This window comes from Mesoplodon densirostris, chromosome 2 (assembly GCF_025265405.1).
Source record: "Mesoplodon densirostris isolate mMesDen1 chromosome 2, mMesDen1 primary haplotype, whole genome shotgun sequence".
Classification (NCBI taxonomy): Eukaryota; Metazoa; Chordata; class Mammalia; order Artiodactyla; family Ziphiidae; genus Mesoplodon; species Mesoplodon densirostris.
Window position 1 is genome coordinate 171,530,607 of NC_082662.1, and position 20,653 is coordinate 171,551,259.

The 20,653-nt window shown below is 40.5% G+C and overlaps 1 protein-coding gene across 2 annotated transcripts; it reads right to left on the reverse strand.

Moving 5' to 3' along the window:
- Nucleotides 1-749: 749 nt before the first annotated feature.
- On the reverse strand, nucleotides 750-18,149 carry CNIH4 (cornichon family AMPA receptor auxiliary protein 4). Of its 2 annotated transcripts, XM_060088639.1 has the most exons (5): nucleotides 18,035-18,149; nucleotides 14,531-14,599; nucleotides 8,787-8,899; nucleotides 4,044-4,184; nucleotides 750-941 (listed from the first exon to the last, which is right to left on the reverse strand). In XM_060088639.1, exons 1-5 carry the CDS (start codon nucleotides 18,101-18,103, stop codon nucleotides 914-916), a joined length of 420 nt encoding a protein of 139 aa, XP_059944622.1. In that variant the 5' UTR covers nucleotides 18,104-18,149; the 3' UTR covers nucleotides 750-913. The 2 variants fall into 2 exon arrangements, with proteins under 2 accessions (XP_059944622.1, XP_059944623.1); XM_060088640.1 differs by lacking the exon at nucleotides 750-941 and having other exon boundaries at nucleotides 4,044-4,137.
- Nucleotides 18,150-20,653: the final 2,504 nt, after the last annotated feature.

The window sequence follows — 20,653 nt, forward strand, 5'->3', positions numbered from 1 at the left end:
GACAGGAGCGCTATGGTTAATCAAGCACCAAACAGAGCGCTGACAGGCTCAGCTTCACGGACACCAAATGACTGGCTACTCCTGCTTCTAATCTGATGAGCATCTTCTACCAAATCACCTCTCCAAACCCATTAAAAAATATATCAGACAGATCAAATACAACTGGACCAATGAGAATACAAAACCAAGACGCAGCTAGAGCCAGTGGGAGTAAATGGGTTTGAGGGCGATTGTGGAGGCAGTGGCTTTTAAATGAAAGCTCTTGATAAAGTTTTGCTTTTTTGGTTTATTTTCCTTTCTATAAGCAGGAATTACATCGTACGTGTAATGGCTTATAAGGGTTCACAAATTCAGCAAAGAAATATATATTTTTTGAAATGTCATTTTCTGTTAACATTCTTGTGAAAAGACATTTGGCTTACAGTCCCATAAATCTGTAAACCATATTAAATACAGGAAGCTGCCACAATATAGACAAAAGGGTGGTTTAGTTTCTTTCTTCCTTTGCCCAGACTAACAGTATTGCTTTGTACTCTGACTTTTCAGTAGACCTGAAGAGCCACTTTGCTCATCTATTACATTTTCCCTTTAAAGCATGTCCTCGATTTCTTTGGCATGCAAGGCTGGAATGACAGTCCTGTTCCTACATACAAATAACTATCTTCAACATACAGATGAGGAAAAACACCTTCACATGTTGGGGGTTCAGGCTAAAGTTGAGAACCAGAAAGCTACAAAAACTCAATTCATGTTTTTTAAATACTTTATATGGTAAAAATACAGCAAAAATATTTTTTGTTCAGAGGAAAAAATATACTGCTATGGTCATGGTTCTAAGGATGATTTAAGTCGTCTCTGGCTCCTCAACTGTGCACTGTAGTGTGGGCTGACTTCAACTACGGCTTCTCCAGCTTCAGTCATTTATCAAAGCTAAAATCAGACTGTGGAGAGAAGAAATTAATGTTACTAATGTTTCCTTAGGAATGTTCCTACAGAGTCTGGTCTGTCCAGACTTGCATCCCTAAGGCTCAGCAAGGAACACTCATTTAAGTAAAAAGCAAAAGCAATCATTTACACCTAAAGGAAAGAATATCTATATTAGGGCATCAAGAGGCCCTAACGTTTTCACTAAAAGAAAAAAAAGAAAAAGAAAGAAAGAAAACCGGGGTAGAGGTGGCGGTAGGGAGCATAAGCTAAAAGCACTGCTGGGCTCTGGCTTAGAGAAAACAAGCTGTGTTTAGGAAAAAACTTTCATTCTCCATGGAGATCTTTGTACATGTTGTTCCTGTTCCTGGAACCCCTCCTCTCATCCCCCATCAACCCAGTAACTTCCTCTCAGACTTCAGGATCCGGCAGGCTCCATCAGGCTCCGGCACGGCCTCTGGGAAGCCAGCCTGTCGGCCCAGGGCCGTTGCCCCGCCTCTTGCCACACACCTCAGCTCATACCCACTTTCATTCTCCAGGATGACACCCGCGTGCTGCAATCAGCAGGCTCCCAGCTTTGACACAGGGATTCTGCGCTGCTCCTTTTGTGTCACACGCAGTGCCTTACACAGTGTCTTTGACACATGGCGGTCACTCAGTAAATACTCTGTTAAAACCACCACACTTAACAAGAGTAACAAGACTATCATTTTTTTTTTTACTGAAATCAGCCTTGCTATGCTGAGATCAAATGACTAAAACACAGAGATACCCTTACACTACTAATGGTATAAGTGATGCGTTGTCCAAATTTAAACAAACTAAGGGTACGCAGTGCACAGCACAAATTAATGGTAGGAACCAATATTTTTGAACATTTTGTTAGAGCTTACTAGAGGTCAGCACAAACCAAAGTGCTTTATGTGCATTATCTCATTTAATCCACATCACAACCCCATGAGGCAGGTACTATTATTATCCCATTTTCAGATAAAGAAATTGAGGCACAGAGAGGATAAGAAATTTGCCCCAGGTCACACAGTGAGGGAGTGGCAGATTCCACCAGGCTGGCACCTAACCAAACACCAAAGGCATAGATTCCACCAATCTCTAAAGAAGATGGGAATTTTTTCCTTTAATTCTATTTAACAAACCCTGAATGTCTGCTATGTGCAAGGCACCATGCAAGTGGTGGCAGGCGATACAGAAGGAGCAGCATAAATCCCTACATTAGAAATCGGATGATTCAGAATAGTAAACACTTTTTAAAAACAGCAACCAAAGCTAAGAGAAAAGTGTTACAAGAACATCTGCGATTACTCTTCCATCCTGATCCCTTGAGCTACAAGGAACGCCAAGGGGGAAGGAAATAGCAACATGGCTAAAAATGACAAGCTGAAAAGGGAAGGGAAAAGAAAGAAAAAGAAAGGATGCCTCCAGTGAGCAATGCAGCTACTCAGGCAAACCAGTTATACTGGTTGCCTACCTTTTATTTCATTGTAAAGAACCATACCTTAAACCTGCCCCAAAATTGCTTCCTGATTCCTCCAATCCCCAGTCTTCAGTCCATCTTCCCACTGCTTTAAATTCAACAACTGAGAGGTAAGAAACTCTTGTCCATTTTTAAATCCTAAGACTTTGGGTCTTACTAAGCAAGATACTGCTCCCTAATCCTACACTGACACCCAAAAGTGTGACTACATTAGCTTTGCTCCCAGATGTCTCAAGAAGCTCACGTTATCAAGACCTAGGGGATGTCCACTCTAGTTTACTCTCCAAAGCATAAAACCTGGGGAGAGAAGGATGAAGAAAGGGTAACCACCTTGCTTTTTGTCTCTGACAAGTAGAAGGGAACATATATGATGGGAAAGGTACCTTCATATGGTTTGACTTTAAAAAGTAATAAAAATAAGAATAGGTGCATCATTGTATTCTTAATGTTAAATTTTGCTCTTTATTCTCCATCTTTAATGCTAGGATTAAAAATTAAGCACGTTAGCAATGAGGTACGGTATGAGAACCAGAAACTGTTATTAGTGTGGTTTTTCTGTCCTATTTTTTAAAATACAGAAAAGCAAATAAGATAAATAGTAAAAAAGGAAACCACCTAAGCTCTAATTTCAATCTAATCTGTGGGTGGAATTAGCATAGCAAAAGGATTTTAGGCAGCCCGCTTTTTCAGGCAGAGGCTAAAATGCCTCTGACTTCTAAGCTATTTCACCCAAAATAGCAGTTTTTTTAAAAACTCTTATCTTTGTACAGTTTCTAATTATTAGGACTTTTTTGAGTGACAGAAGTTTAGTTCAGTACAAGTTTTTTCCTACTAGTCTTATGCCCATGTGAAAATTAAAATTTACTTCAGAAAAAAACAGGAATGATACGATTAAGCTTGGATACAAAAGTTAAGCTTGACTTTTAGCCTCTTAAAGGCTTAATCAAATCATACACACATGACAATCTTTTTCTCTTCTTTGCTGTATTCTATGGGTCTATAATGGGTAAAGAAAAAGGTGGCATCTTATCTCTAAAACTTAAGGTAATAAATGTAAGTTTAAACAGGACTGCATGAGGCTTCCAGTGTCTGATAGCCAATCCTTCATATTAATTCTTACTTCCAATCTAACTGGAAGACTGATGAAATTTTACCGAAACAGACCACTTGCATCCCGGAGAAAAGGCATCACACCTAAATTCCTTAATGCCAGAAAGATCAGCCCAACGTGGATATAAGTTGTTGAGAGCTGCTGCCAGTGCTCTGATCCCCAGGAGACCCAGGAGTGGGAAACTCTCTGGGGGTACATATAGTAATGTTTATAACAGGCAGTGAGACCTCACAGCTGGATACCAGGGGAGAGAAAGAACAGCAAAGACAGTTTGAAGCATGTTGATAGCCTCAACAGCTAAGGAATAACTAATAACACGGAGTAATTCTACTCCAGGTCAGACAGAATGGAATCCTAATTCAATGACATGACATACAAAATCTACACAGCCACAAGAAATTCACACAGTCCCCAAAAGCTCTGCAATGTTAATACAAAATCCTACAGTATAGTAATACCTCACCCATCAAAAGCAGGCATATGGCATCCAGGAAAACGCCAGGACTGTAAACTCACCTATAAAGATACATGAAGAAACAGAGCAGGTGGAAACCAAGCTTGATCATGGCTTCTTTCATGTGTGACTTCAGCTGCCCTCGATTGTGTATTTCTGTTGGATCAAACACTCCCATGTTACCACTTGGCACCATAATGAACCTGGTAAATTAAAGGATGCACACACATCAGAAGGAAAATCAAATCATCAGCATAAATATTCAAAAATAAGTAAACCAGTAATAATCAACCTTCAGAAATGAACCAATCATAGCAGCCTTATATGACCAATGGACAGGGTATTATAATGATGTCACAGGCCATGACTTAGTCTTCCTTTGAAAATACAATACTATTAATTTTAGGTGTAATTTCTGCCCTCTGAAACAAATACATTAACACTCTAGAGAAGGATATTTTATGCACTGAGACCCTTTTACCCATCTTCTGTAGAAAACTACTGAATCGGTAATACCTATAGCTGTCTTCCATGAGACACAAATGAAGGGGGCCCCAAAACCAAACCAACTTTATCAAGTTCTTAGAAACTTCTTTATCTACAAGGTTCTAACTTAATTAATGCAATTCCCTTCACCTTCACAACATCTCTGCAAGTTGTCTTTATGTTTAACACTTACATCTTTGTGTCAAACATAATTATTCCCATTTCACAGAAGATACTAAAAAGAGAGATTCTATATCCCAAATAGAATCCTCATCTTTGGTGCTCCTGCTGATCAACAGATATGTCTCAATCTGCATGGTTAATAAACGGTACCTACTTTAAAAGAGCAATTTAAAGAAGACAGAAATGATTTAGAATAAATGCTACTGTAGTAAAATAAAACTCCTCTTCAGTTAAGACAATAAATGGAGAGTTCAGATGCAAACACAGTGCCTAACTTTACATGACTCGTAAAAAATACAGATTAAATTTAATTAAAATATTAATTTTATTTTAATTTTATTTTAATGTAAATATTAAATAATAATATTTTGACAAATAAGAGATGTACATTTTATAGTGATGGAGGTATGACCACAGTGAGGGAATGAGAACAGGGCTACAAAGTCAATACGGAACCTAAAGGGCACAGTAAGCACACACCAAGTTCCAAATCCAGACCAATTCAACTCAGTGCTCCCACAGACTCAGACTCAAACTTAAAAAAAAAAATCTTGAAGATACAGTGTTTAACACACTATAGAGTCTTGGGCCTCTTGAGATATCACATAACATTTCATATTTATTAAATACCACTGTGTATATAGTATTACATATGATAATCTTCTCCTTCTTCCCGAAATGATTCCTTTTACAGGTAAGAAAATTGGGTTACTTTGAGAGGATCAGTGAGTTTAAGCGTCTAGGCTTCCGCATCCCGACTGTGCCATCTGCATAGCATGCATGTCCTAACCTAGCACTGATCATGACCTCTTCCTTCTCTCATGTCCAAGCTTCTTTTAGTCCAACCTTGGGTTCCTCACTCTCACCACACATTTGGTTTCTCAATTATGACTTCTGTGAAATGAAAATGGCTCTCTGAGTTTCACAAATCTTAAATTCTCCCCCAAATCTTAGTAGCCCATCTATGGCTGAATAAACGGTATATACGGTATTTACAAATTAATATCTGGAAGCATCTCAACTCAATACCTATTTTCCTCGATTTACAATGGTATTATATCATGATAAACCCATCGAAAATGCAATTAATACACCTAACCTACCGAACACCACAGCTTAGCCTAGCCTACCTTAAACATGCTCAGAACACTTACATTAGCCTACAGTTGGGCAAAAGCGTCTAATACAAAGCCTATTTTATAACATTACAAGAGTTTCATACCGCATAGGGCTAGTCCAGAAACAGATCAAAATTCAAAATTCGAAATACAGTTTGTACTGAAATGCATATCATTTTCACACCATCATAAAGTCGAAAAATCAAAAGTCAAACTATTGTAAATCGAGGACCATCTGGAGTCTCAAGAGTCTTATCCTTCTCTGACTGCGAGCTTCTCTAACAGGAGTGGCACCTCTTCCTCAGTAGTCCTTAAAAACTTTCTCTTACTCAATTCTGACTTCTCTCTTCATTTTTCACAGGCAGTAGGTTAAACTCTTGTCCATTCTTCCTTCCTATCACCACGTGTATAGCCCTATCTTTTTTTGTCTTTTTTTTTTTTTTTTTTTTTTGCAGTACGCGGGCCTCTCACTGTTGTGGCCTCTCCCGTCGCGGAGCACAGGCTCCGGACGCGCAGGCTCAGCGGCCGTGGCTCACGGGCCCAGCCGCTCCGCGGCATGTGGGATCTTCCCGGACCGGGGCACGAACCCATGTCCCCTGCATCGGCAGGCGGACTCCCAACCACTGTGCCAGCAGGGAAGCCCTAGCCCTACCTTTTTCATTCCCACTATCACAACTCTATTCCAGTACTATATTATATCACCCCCGTCTCTGAACTGGTTTCCCTACCTCCTGCCTCTTTTCCATCCAATCAATACTATATAATGCTTCCAGAAAAATCTTCCCAAAGCATAATTTATATCATGCCAACTTAGCTAATCAAAAACATATGCAGCAAATGTATAAAATAAGCTACAAGGATATACTGTACAACACAGAATATAACCAATATTCTATAATAACTATAAATGGAGTATAACCTCTAAAAATTGTGAATCACCATACTGTACACCTGTAACATATAATATTGTACATGAACTATAATTCAATAAAAAAGAAATTAATTAAAAACATATAGAGCAAAGAAGATATATGAATGGCTAATAAGCACATTAAAAAATACTCAACGTCATTAGTCACTAGGGAATGTATATCGAAACCACAATGAGATACCACTTCACATTCAATAAGAAGGCTAAAATAAAAAAGACACAACAAAAAGTGTTGGCAGGGATGTGGAGAAACTGTAACCTTCATACACAGTTGGTGGGAACGTAAAATAGTGCAGCTGCTTTTGAACACTCAGGTAGTTCCTCAAAAGGTCAAACCACAGAGTTACCATATGACCCAGCAATTCCACTCCTAAAAGAAATGAAAATATATGTCCATACAAAAATATGCACATGAACATAAAAGGATGCTCAACATCACTAATCATTAGAGAAATGTAAAGCAAAACTACAATGAGATATCACCTCACATTGGTCAGAACGGCCTTCATCAAAAAATCTACGAACAATAAATGCTGGAGAGGGTGTGAAGAAAAGGGAACCCTCTTGCACTGTTGGTGGGAATGTAAATTGATACAGCCACTATGGAGAACAGTATGGAGGTTCCTTAAAAAACTAAAAATAGAACTACCATACGACCCAGCAATCCCACCACTGGGCATATACCCTGAGAAAACCATAATTCAAAAAGAGTCATGGGGCTTCCCTGGTGGCACAGTAGTTGAGAGTCCACCTGCCGATGCAGGGGACACGGGTTCGTGCCCTGGTCCGGGAGGATCCCACATGCCGCAGAGCGGCTAGGCCCGTGAGCTATGGCCACTGAGCCTGCACGTCCGGAGCCTGTGCTCCGCGACGGGAGAGGCCACAACAGTGAGAGGCCCGTGTAGCACAAAAAAAAAAAAAAAAAAAAAAAAAAAGAGTCATGTACCACAATGTTCATTGCAGCTCTATTTACAATAGCCAGGACATGGAAGCAACCTAAGTGTCCATCAACAGATGAATGGATAAAGAAGATGTGGCACATATCTACAATGGAATATTACTCAGCCATAAAAAGAAACAAAATTGAGTTATTTGTAGTGAGGTGGATGGACCTAGAGTCTGTCATAGGGAGTAAAGTAAGTCAGAAAGAGAAAAACAAATACCATATGCTAACACATATATATGGAATCTAAAAAAAAAAAAAAATGGTTCTGAAGAACCCAGGGGCAGGAAGGAATACAGATGCAGATGTAGAGAATGGACTTGAGAACATGAGGAGGGGGAAGGGTAAGCTGGGGCGAAGTGAGAGAGTGGTATGGACATATATACACTACCAAATGTAAAATGGATAGCTAGTGAGAAGCAGCCGCATAGCACAGGGAGATCAGCTCGGTGCTTTGTGACCCCCCAGAGGGGTGGGGTAGGGAGGGTGGGAGGGAGACGCAAGAAGGAGGAGATATGGGGATGTATGTATATGTATAGCTGATTCACTTTGTTATAAAGCAGAAACTAACACACCATTGTAGAGCAATTATACTCCAATAAAGACGTTAATAATAAAAAAAAGACACATGATTACATTGCCTTTTGGTAAATTAAAAGAATAGTTTTAACGAAAAAAAATGCACATGAATGTTTATAGTAGAATTATTCATAATAGGCAAAAAGTGGAAACAACTCAAATGCCCGCCAATTGCAAATGGATAAACAAAATGTAGTATTGCCATACAATGGAATATTATTCCACAATAAAAAGGAATAAAGTACTGATACATGACACGGCATGATGAACCCTGAAAATATTATGCTAAGTGAAAGAAGCCATCTTTTAAATGATATGCCTGTCCAGAACAGGTTATTTTACAAAGACAGAAAGTAGACTAGCAGTTGCCTAGAGCTGGGCGAGGGGAGTGACTTCTAAAGGACATAGGGCTTCTTTTGGGGGTGATGAGAATGTTCTTAAATACGTTGTGGTGATGGTTGCTTACATCTATAAATATACCAAAAACATATTGGATAGTATAGTTTAAATGGGTGAACTTTATGCTACCGGTACTCATATGTATAAATAAACAAACTGTACTCACCGATATATATTCCAAGTGGCAACAGGCAAGTTGAGAAGGAAGATGAACCAGTGCAATGAAATGAGCATTAATACAGTGACAATAGTATGGCCAACCAATTCTGGAATTACCCACTGCAAGGGAAGAACACAGTATTACATCTCACTGCTGTGTCCTTCCGGAATGTACATGTTACTTGAAGTTAAATCAAAGAAAGTACAGAGAATTTCCAAGCTAGTGTTTCAAGATTATTTTTAGGCTCGGATGTCCGAGATTTGCATACTGCTATCACTGCTTACCCAGTGCAAATAAATCAGGACACAGCTTAAAAATAATACACTTAGTCTTTAATTACATTTTATCCTAAGCAAAGATTCAGATTCATTCTCTAAGCAGGTACAAATGACAACTAGAGAAAAAATAGAGTATTATTTACTTTCTATTCCAATATCTGTGCTAAAGCCTCTTACTCTAATTTGGGATGGTTTATATCCACATACATGCTGCCTTTCAGGTCAGAATACTGACCCTAAACATTTCCAAGCTCCAGAACCCTGAGGGAAATCATCTCACATCCACAAAAAAAAAAAAAAAAAAAGTACTTTAACAGCTTACAATATCAGCTCAAAGTTAAACAAATATGATAATGGACCAGGATAACAGAATCCCAGACTATTGGCTTTATAGCACCCAGTGCCCTTATCTATGCTCTTTGTTTACTGTGCAATATTCTAGTTCTCATATATCAACAGCTATTGTGGCAGGTTCTCAATTCACCAATAGTTTTCCTCTCCTATGAGTAGAGATTTTTCTTTTAATGGAAGTTAATAGCTAGTGTTTATGGAGCCACAAACTGGCACTCCCAACTTATAGAAATGAGGAAAATAAAATTCAAGAGAGATTAAGTAACTTGCCCAAGGTCACACAGCTACTTAGCAGAGCTATATAACAGAAGCCCAGACACACTGGCCCCAGGTCTCTTGCATTTAGATTTCAGATTTTTTTTCTTTTTTTGGTGGGAGAGGGTGTCACTCTTCAAGGCCTGCAGGATCTTAGTTCCCCAACCAGGCACTGAACCCACGCCCTGGGCAGTGAAAGCATGGAGTCCTAACCACTGGACCACCAGGAAATTCCCTTAGATACTTTTTTTTTTGGCTGCATTGGGTCTTTGTTGCTGCGCGTGGGCTTTCTCTAGTTGCGGCGAGCAGGGGCTACTCTTCGTTGTGGTGTGCGGGCTTCTCATTGTGGTGGCTTCTCTTGTTGCAGAGCACAGGCTCTAGGCTTCAGTAGTTGTGGCTCGCAGGCTCTAGCGCTCAGGTTCAGTAGTTGTGGTGCACAGGCTTAGTTGCTCCACAGCATGTGGGATCTTCCCGGACCAGGGCTTGAACCCGTGTCCCCTGCACTGGCAGACGGATTCTCAACCACTGCACCACCAGGGATATCCCACTTTTTCTTAATAAACAAAGAAGAAGGGCCTTAAACCTAATTTGCAATCAACCAGAACTTATTAAAATATGTAAATGCATTTTTAAAGTGTAACCCATTTAACATAATGCTAATATGTGTAAGCTGCAAAATCAGATAAACCTGGGGTAAAACTCATGCTCTATCCTATTTATTAGCTGTGCAATTTTAGGAAGTTACCTACCCTCTCTAAATCATGATTTTCTCATCTGTAAAATGGAGATAATAATACTTACACCTCATGAGGCTGTTTTAGAGAATTAGACAAAATAATATATGTAAGCCACACACAAAGTAAGTACTCAATAAATGTTAGCTGATGTTACTACTACTCCCCTCCATGCTATCAGACCCACATAGAAGTAGCTTTCAAACTTTGGATTTCTTACTGTGGGCTGCATTTTGGTTTACATGTACAAAAACCTAAAACAAAAGCTTCAGGAAGCGATACTTGACCTCATTATACTTGGATACTAACTTTCTACCAGGCCCTCTGTTCTTTTTCTCTTCCCTCCCTAATAATGTGTTCTTCCCCTAACTTAGGGGTAAGAAGCACTAGGCTTATTTCACCCAGGCAGGAGTTTGAAAGATTCTTCTCTGGAGTAACTTAATAGCACAAGAGAAAACACCTACAAAAAACCTGCTATTTCAGGTACCCCCCAAAAAGGTAGACACCAACTACCCTCAGTGAAGTCTTACCTACCAGTCAGTCAACAGCCTGGACCACCCAATGAGCTTCCAATGAGTACTTTAGTGCCTTACCCTAAAGTATGACTAGATAGCCATGTATCAGAAATTGAGGAAAGCCCTCAATATGAAAGAAGGGGGAAAAAACAAAGAGAAAGGAACTTGGAAAAAAACAGATATAATGTAGGAGGCAGAAGAAAATTTCAAAACTACTATAATCGATATCCTTGAGAACGAAGAGAGTCAAGCATGAACCAAGAGAACAAAAAGCTCTCAGAAATTAAAAATTTGACATAAATGATATACACACAAGAAAATTCAGAAGATAAAACAGAGGAAATCTTAAAACAAGAAGGTAGAAAAAAAACAAAGGGACAAAATAAGAAAAAAGAAGAACTGGGAGATCAATCCAGCAGATAAATTATCCAGCAAATCCAAGTTGCTGAAAGAGAAGAGAGAAAATAGAAGGGGAAGACATTATCAAAGAAAGAAGTAGAAGAAAATTTCCCAGATTTAAAGAACCTCTCAGATGCCCAAAACAATGAGTGAAAAAGGCCTAAACAAAGGTATACCACTGCAAAATTCCCAAACACCAAGGATTACCATAAATAAACCCAACCAAGGATAAAGGTTAAGATTCTAAAACTTCTGGAGAGGATGGAGGTAGGGGTGGGAGGAGAGGGAAGAGAGAGATCCCATCAAAAGGATAAGAAATCAAAATGGCACCAGACTTCCCAACTTGAACAACACTAGAAGTTAAAAGACCTTGACCAAGCAAACTCTGAAAAAAAATCTTTTCTAACCTAGAATTCTATACTCAGAGAAACTATCAATCAAGGGAAAGGATAAGACATTTTCCAACATGCAAGTTCTCAAAATTTAATTCCCACACACCAAATCTCAAGAAGCGACTCCAGCAAAATGAGGTAGTAAGCCAAGAGAAAGGAAGACATGATTTCCAAGAATCAGGGGATCCAACCAGGAGTCCCAGGATGGAGGTTGTGAAACAGGCCTAAAGAGCAAACAGTCCAGACTATAGCAAGAGGATGTAGGTCTTGAGGAGAAATGTCACCTAGAAATAAACAACTGACAGATTATTTTAGCATGTTTGAACCACGCAGAAAATAGTACTGAAGGGCTTTAAAGATGTTACCTGAAAAGACAAAGCTATGCAGAAAAAGAAAGTTAGAAAGAAAAATATGATCACTGTCTACCATAAGGCTCGGCAATAAAAAATGTTTATATAATTGTACATCATAATGATATAAACACTGAATATGAACTTAAAAAGAAAATAGAAAAATAGGAGAGATGTTTAGAAGGGGGTACCTAAGAACTAAATCTACCATATTGACTCAGAAGTCAATAGGTAATATGTAAAATTGATAAATCAAGAAATAGTGGGAGGGACTTCCCTGGTGGCACAGTGGTTAAGAATCCGCCTGCCAATGCAGGGGACATGGGTTCAAGCCCTGGTCCAGGAAGATCCCACATGCCACAGAGCAACTAAGCCCGTGTGCCACAACTACTGAGCCTACACTCTAGAGCCCCTGAGCCACAACTACTGAGCCCATGTGCCACAACTACTGAAGCCCACACACCTAGAGCCCGTGCTCCACAACAAGAGAAGCCACCGCAATGACAAGCCCGCGCACCACAACGAAGAGTAGCCGCCGCTCACCACAACTAGAGAAAGCCCACACACAGCAACGAAGACCCAACACAGCCATAAATAAATAAATAAATAAATAAATAAATAAATAATTATAAAAAAGAAATAGTGGGAGTTCTCTGGTGGCCTAGTGGTTACGATTCTGGGCATTCACTGCCGTGGCCTGGGTTCAATCCCTGGTCAGGGAACTTAGATCCTGCAAGCCACGCAGCACAGCCAAAAAAAATGAAAAAGAAATAGTAGTGCAAGCACATAGAGAAATATGGATATAAATATCAGAAAAAAATTAACAGCTCAAGTGTTGAAATCAGTTGCCCCTAAAAAGCAAGACAGATAGGATTTAAAAGGGTCAGGAAGGGACTGCTGTTTTTCACTACAAGCTTTGTAATACCTCTGCCTTTAGTTGTATGCAAGTATAACTTTCACAGAAACAAAAATTAACGTTAATAAAACTACTTAACTTCAAACTGAAGGAGTAACTTTCTCAACAGAAGAATCCAGGTAATCTTTTTTTGTGTGTTTAGATTTGTACTTTTGTAAAAGAAAACCCACAAAATACCCACCTAAAATACTGAGTAAGCAAGAAATATAAAAAGAAATACCATCCATCTGAAAATATATATATATATTATTAGATAGATCTATCAGTATAAAATCATTCTTCTGAAGATGAGGAGGCCTAATCAACCATACCTCAATTTTTTATTTTTTTTTATTTATTTTTTTTTTTGCGGTATGCGGGCCTCTCACTGTTGTGGCCTCTCCCGTTGCGGAGCACAGGCTCCGGACGCGCAGGCCCAGCGGCCATGGCTCACGGGCCCAGCCGCTCCGCGGCATATGGGATCCTCCCAGACCGGGGCACGAACCCGTATCCCCTGCATCGGCAGGCGGACTCTCAACCACTGCGCCACCAGGGAGGCCCCATACCTCAATTTTTTAAAAAAGCAGGGGGCCCTGCCTGGCACACAGCAGGAACTCAATTTGTTTAAAATTAATTAAATTTCAATCTTTAAAAAATTAAAAATAAAATAAAGATGAGGAGGCCTGAAACTAATGCAATGTTACATGTCAATTATATCTCAAGAAAAAAAAAAAGAACTCTGAAAGCATAGCAGATAAACAAAATCTTTTATTTAAATCTATCACTGTATTAAACCATGTTCTGGACAACTGGGAAGGAAGGGAGGGAGGGAGGGAGAGAAGAAGGGAGGGAGAGAAGGAGGGAGGAAGGAAGGAGAGGAGAGGAGGAATATAATTTACTAGAAATTTTAATTTTCCAAGTGTAACTTCATTTCCGTCATGGGCCAAAGAAACTTAAGTAGACTGAAGATGTGAAAAGACCCATGAGAATCATTTTTAGGTCAAGCCAAAAAGCACTTCTCAGTATTGTATTTTTATATGAACGTTTATATCCAGAAAACTTTTCTGTCTGCTCATCTCATAAAATAAATCAGGACCAACTGGTTTCCCCATATCTAGACGAGCTGGGAAATTCAGAGTTTTATTGCCAATATAAAGTTCCGACTACATACTAAAGGTAAAATGGCCTTAAAACAAATCAACTAATTCCATTTCTCAAGGAGCCACAAAAAGGTCCTCTTTCATTCAACAAAAGACAGATGGAGCTTTTTCCCAAGAGCAGGGAGCAGGGGGTTTGGACACAGAAGACAAAAACAGTTAACTGATAACGAACCTTCACCTAGTCTGAGTAATGATGTTGTCCATTGTGGACAAAGGGACAAGGAAAAAGAGTAAAGAAACAAAATTTCAAGTTAGGTCTTCTGGTATAGTTTCATGATCTAAAAATATTGCAAAGCACAGTAGTTCCACAAACATTCCAATGAATATCAAATACACATATGTTGACTATCTATAATTATCTCTAACACAGAAAATGGAGAACTGCCTTCAATGCCAGAAAATGAGGAAAGAAATGTCTTACCTTGTTTAATTTCGAGCAACATGATCTAGCATTAATGTAATCACATTCTAAATCAGACAATGTAATTATCTGACAATCAAGATAAGGAATTATTAGACTTCTTTTATAACAACTACTTAAGTTTCAGAAAGCAATCCCAGTTGCAAAGCAGAATTAGATTTGACTTGAAAAGATTAAGTTATTTCCTTAAAGTTCATTTATTAGACAACTAAATTTTCTCATTTATGTTCCTTCAGCAAGTGATTTTCACAAAATAATCCTCTTATTATGCACAATTCTAATGTGACCCATACCAGAACATTCAACCTGTATTCCTCAAATGTCAAACAGTGGCCAAAAGAAATGGAAAATATGACCTATATAAACAGTTTAAATGTTATAAACCTGAATTCCCAATAGAAAAATAGTGTTTATTTATGATATATCTATAAAATGTCTTTGAAGACTTAAGATATGAAAAAAAAAATAGGATACAAAACTATAAACTCAGCTTGGTCATATGTTAGCAGTGGTTATGTCTTGAAAGTTGGATTACAGATGGTTTGTTTTCCCAAATACTTTTCTCTATAACCAAACTTTCCATAGTAAACATATATTATACTGGACTTAAACAAAAAATTGGTTTTAGTACAAAATATAAACTTACAAATAAAAATGTGAGGGACAGATAGACATAAAAAGTCTTCAATTGAATGTGTGGTATTTACTTTAAAATGCACCCCCAGCCTCCCCACAATAGTTGGGAAAAAAATGAAAAAGAATGGCAAAATGCTGAAAATCACTGAAGGTGAGCAATAGAAACATGGGGTTTATTACACTACTCTCTCTACCTTTATGTTCGAAAATGTCCAATAAAATAGGTAAAAAGAAATGTCCTCGACTAAATTCTATACATTTCCATATGGATAGTCCCCCTATCACCTCAACCCAGCCAAAGTCAAAAGCATCACTTTCTCCACAAATTGTTCCACCTCCAGTTTGTTTTACTTCTGTCAATGACACAAGCATCACTTGCCCAGGCTCAAAATATGGAAAGTTATTTCTACCTTCTGTTTCATATCTCAGAATCAATTAACCGTTACCAGGTCCTATCAATCATTTCTTTTTAACACCATCCACATTAATCCCTCTTTCACCTGTCCACAATTAGTATCCCATTCCAGATCCAAATGAACCCATTCCCTAATGGTTTCTTACTTTCCAATCTTTCCTGTTTCCAACCCACTCTACAGACTTATCTTCATAATACACCACTTTGTTTATGTCAAAAATTTTCAATGGCTCCCTATTGCCTAGAGGATAAAAATGAAAGCCCTCCACTCCTTAACATTCAAACCCTCCAAAATCTAATCTAATCTGGCCTTTCCAAACCTGACCTGCTGCCGCCAAAATCAACCTTGTGCTCCAAATGGCCTATTCCTCCATCACCCAGAAATGCCATGAACACACCTTGCTCTGCACCTTTGCTCTTGCCTGTGTCTGATTTTGAATATCCACCCCTTTCCTTCTCTGCAGGTTCCCTTATTGGTTCAAAGTCCAGAAAAACTATTATCCCTACAGAATGTATACCCGATGATTTTCCACCTCTTGGCTCTAATATTAAGCTAGTACAACTATCCAAAAATACAATATGCTGAATTTCATCAAAACACATCCTGAATGTACCTTAATATCTAAGTCCAACACTCCACCTAACATGTTTCTATGTACATAAACTGGTATAAGTCAAGGCTTTTTTTTTTTTTTGGCTGTGCCGCCCGGCTTACAGAATCTTAGTTCCCTGACCGGGGATGGAACCCGGGGCCCCCCTGCAGTGAGCGCACCAACTCCTAACCACTGGACCGTCAGGAAATTCCCTAGCCAAGGCTATTTTAAATTATCAAGACTAGTCTTCCAAACTGCAGTAAGATAAATCCAAGTTTCATTTCTCTGAACTTAAGCTCCCGTTCCTTATGCCACAAGAGAGAAGTAGGTCATCAAAACTTCCTAAGTGATGCTGACCTTTCAGTCAGTTCGCCAAGCCTAATAAAAGTCAGGGTTCTCCTCGTTAGAAATCATCAGTTAAAGTAAAAACTGCTGTTCAATGCGGGGTAGGGAGGGAAGGCAGAGCAATATTTACTAAACGTTGGCCATGGGGTAGGCATTGTGCTGCTAGGTGCTTAACACGCCCTCATTGTGCACATACCTAACTGGGAAGTAAACATTTCCCCCCATTTTAAAGCTAAGAAAACTGAGGCTTAGAGAGCTGAAGTAATAGCAAGTAACTAGCTGAGCAAGGAGTCCTGATTCCAAGTTTTGTCCCTTCCCACTTCAACAAGTTGCCAGGCCATAACAAAGTATGAAGCCACACTGAAAACATACTCTGTACAACCATCCTAAAGCCAGAATGCTCTGGCAAACAAAAAGTTTAATTCTGTCAGAAAGGGACACATGTAATTTCCAAGGGAAAAAAATACAATGCAGAGCTTCTCATGTTTTTTCTTCGCTTACACTTAATTACTTAAAACTGGATTGTGCATTGCATCGTTGGGTGACAACTAAGACTAGAAGCTCCCTCGAGAGTAGAGGTGTAGCCCACACGCCCTCTAGAGTGCTAGGTTCAAAGGCCATTTATTAGCCTGGAAAATACAGTATGAATACTGTAGCACGAACAGCGATACAAAATACGGAAGTTTTAAACATGGGTCGACACAGAAAAGTGTAAAAGCTGATAAACGACTGAAAACTAAATTGCGTGTATATTTACTGAATTTACAGATCTGCAACCGACAGGGGCAACCGAAATAATCAGCTGCAGCTGGTTTCTAAAACAAACCCTTCCCAACGCTCCCTACAAAAAGGCATCGCGAAGGAAACACTTCACCCGTTTTTGAAATGAGTCAACTCCTGGATGTGAAAGGTCGCTACAAGTTCCAACACCCGCGAGAACAAAGGGGCGGGCAGCGGGGGTGTTGCCCAGAGAATGACAAGAGGCGCCAAATCGCCTCCGCCGAGCTCAGCGCGGGACAGTCCACTAGCGACCACCCCTGGGACGTGAGCCGTCGTTCTCGGGACCCCCGGCATACGGCGAAGGGCCCGGCCTAAGGGAGCTGCGAGAAAAACCACAACCCTGATCTCTCCAGGACCCAAAAGGAGGAAAACCGCGACCCCTCTCTCCTGAGGACCACAAGGGGAGGCCAAGTGCCAGCCCCCGCGCAGGGCAGAGCGGGTCCGGGCGTCATAGGGGCGAGTGGAGGCGGGCAGGCCGGGCCGGGGCGCTTCGAGAGAAAGGCTCGCTCGGACCCCCGGGTGAGGGGCGAAGTTGGGCAGCCGGGGTCCTCCTCCCGCCCGGGCTCGCCACATCGGTCCGGCGGGCCGGACCAGCGCCCAGGGTACCCGCGCCGGCCGCCGGCCGCCTGCCTTGCTCCCTCGCACCTGCCCTGGCCCCCACCCAGGCCCACCCCCAGCCTACTCCCTCAGGTAGAGGACCCCAGGTCGGCCTCCGCCCGCCTCAGGCAAGGATACGAAGTAAACTGAGAGGAAGATAAGCGCGCAACAGTCAAGGAGAGAGAAGACGAACACCACCGCCTCCATTCTCCTCCGCCACCGCCGCGCCGCTCCTTCCGTCAAACTGGCTCTGGTGCCCGGACCAGCCCCGCCCCGCCCACTGATAGGCCCTTGCCCCTGCTTGTTGGAGCAACACAGTCCCCTCCACCGGGACGCGGCATGCCGGGAGTTGTAGTCTCTTTTTTCAAAAACTCTACCGCCGTAAGTCTGATGCATGCTGGGAAATGTAGTTCAGTAGTACGAATACCTATCAAAGCGGTGGGCCGGGTCTCTATCCTAAATCTGATTGATTATTTCCAAAAATATGACAAGCAATTAGTCAACGAGTATTTACTGATCGCTTGTAATCTTCTGGATACGCGGTAGAACTTCTTTGCCATGTGCTAAATTTTCTTTCGATTCCGCACTGGACCCACTGGATCCCCTGACTTGGGAATGGTAAGAGGTTTTCATCTCAAAGCACACATCTAACCTCAACACTCTTGACTTGACAGTTGAGACTTGCCCTTCCTGATCTCGATTTCTTCGGAGATTTCACAATCCCTTGCTTATTCTCTGTTACAGAAATGTTTCTCTCCACTCTAGATTTTAAGATCTTTGAAAATTGAATATATTGTCTTATCCATTCATTTAACACACGTTTACCGACTCCACTACTACTATATGCTAAGAACTGCTCGAGACTCCAGAGATACAGAAATGAATAAGGCAGACAGATGCCGCTCTTATCAGGTGGGTGGGTGGGAGGGACAGACAATAAGTTAGCAACTAAATACAGAAAAAAGATAATTTCAAAGAGTTATAAGCTCTATGAACAAACTATATCAAAGTCATACATTCATTTAACCAATATTTTCTGAGCAGCTAGTATATGCCAAGTACTGGACCTCAGAGATACAGAATGAGTAAAAGAGAAAAAAAAATCCCTACATTCCTGTAGCCTACTTTACAGTGGGGAAGACAGACACATACGTACACGCACAGATACATACATAAGTAAAAATCCATGACAGGCAGTTTTAGTACTTTGAAGAGGATGGGGAAGTCTCCTCAGATTGGAGACTGACTGATCAGAGAAGGCCAGTCTGAGAAACTGATATTTAAGTTGAAATCTTAACAATAGCTATGTAAAGATTTGCAGGCAGAGTGTTTCAGACACTGGGAACAGAGACCGCAAAGGCCCAGTTGCTCATAGAAACGTCGTGTGTTTAAGGAACAGAATAAAAGCCAATGTGGATGAAGTACAATGAATAAAGGTGAGAGAGTTTTGAGAGGATGGCAGAGGTGGGCAGGGCAAGGTCATATGGGCCTTGTGGACCCCGGGCAAGGAGTTTAACTGTTATCCTAATATGATGATAAACTGCTGGAGAGTTTTAAGTATAAAAGTATCAATACCTTGATCTGACTCACATTTTTAAAATATCCTTCTGTTTGGTGCACTGAATGTATGAAAGGGTGACAAGTTTGTCTGCAAGGCGATCACTTAGGGGAGAAGAGGATGAATAGGGAAATTAAGATGAAGGCAAAACCAACTGGACTTGCCTGACACAGCATAGGTTCATAGAATCATAAAGGGTTCATAGGTTAAAGCTAGATGGACTGTTAAAAGATTATTTATAAACCAGCTATCATTACACTCCCACTGCACCTTGTACGTACCTCTATCAGTGCACTCATTACATTAACTGTCTTCCTTACATGCCCACCATGCCTTAAATTACAATAAAAGTAACACATTTTATTAGTTTTTGTACCTCCAGTATCTTCTATACTGCAAATAGCTAGTGTTTGATAAATGTTTGCCAAATGAATGACCCATACTGACTATAAGAGAGATTTTATTGAAATTAGTTCAGATTTTATTAAAAACATAAACCTCATCTCATGCACATTTCCCTCAAGTAGGGACAGAAAACACAGGCTATCCTATATTCTCTATCTGCCGTTTTATCTGGAGTTATTAAAAAAGCTGGCACCATAATCAAGGATTAGAAATATCAGTTCTAATTAAGATACTTCGTCTCATCTTGTGAAAAGTTAAAACGTGGTTGCAATGTCAAAACTATGAGGAACGCAAAATTTAAGAGAGGGAAATAATCAGGATTAAAAAAGAATAAGTAGGCTGTGTGTTTGTGTGTGTGTGTGTGTGTGTGTGTGTGTGTTAGAGAGAGGGAGAGAGAGAGAGAGAGAGAGGGAGGGAGGGAGAGAGGGGGAGAGAGACAGAGAGAGGGAGGGAGGGAGAGAGGGATAGAGAGAGAGAGAGTTATCAAGACTTGTGGTTTAGGGAATTCCCAGGTGATCCAGTGGTTAAGACTCTGCGCTCTCACTCCCGAGGGCCCAGGTTCAATCCCTGGTAAGGGAACTGAGATCCCACAAGCCGCGTGGAGTGGCCAAAACAAAACAAAACAAAAGACTTGTGGTTTAAAATACATGTTACAGATTTCCCTGGTGACGCAGTGGTTAAGAATCCACCTGCCAATGCAGGGGACACGGGTTCGAGCCCTGGTCCAGGAAGATCCCACATGCCACGGAGCAACGAAGCCCGTGCGCCACAATTACTGAGCCCATGTGCCACAA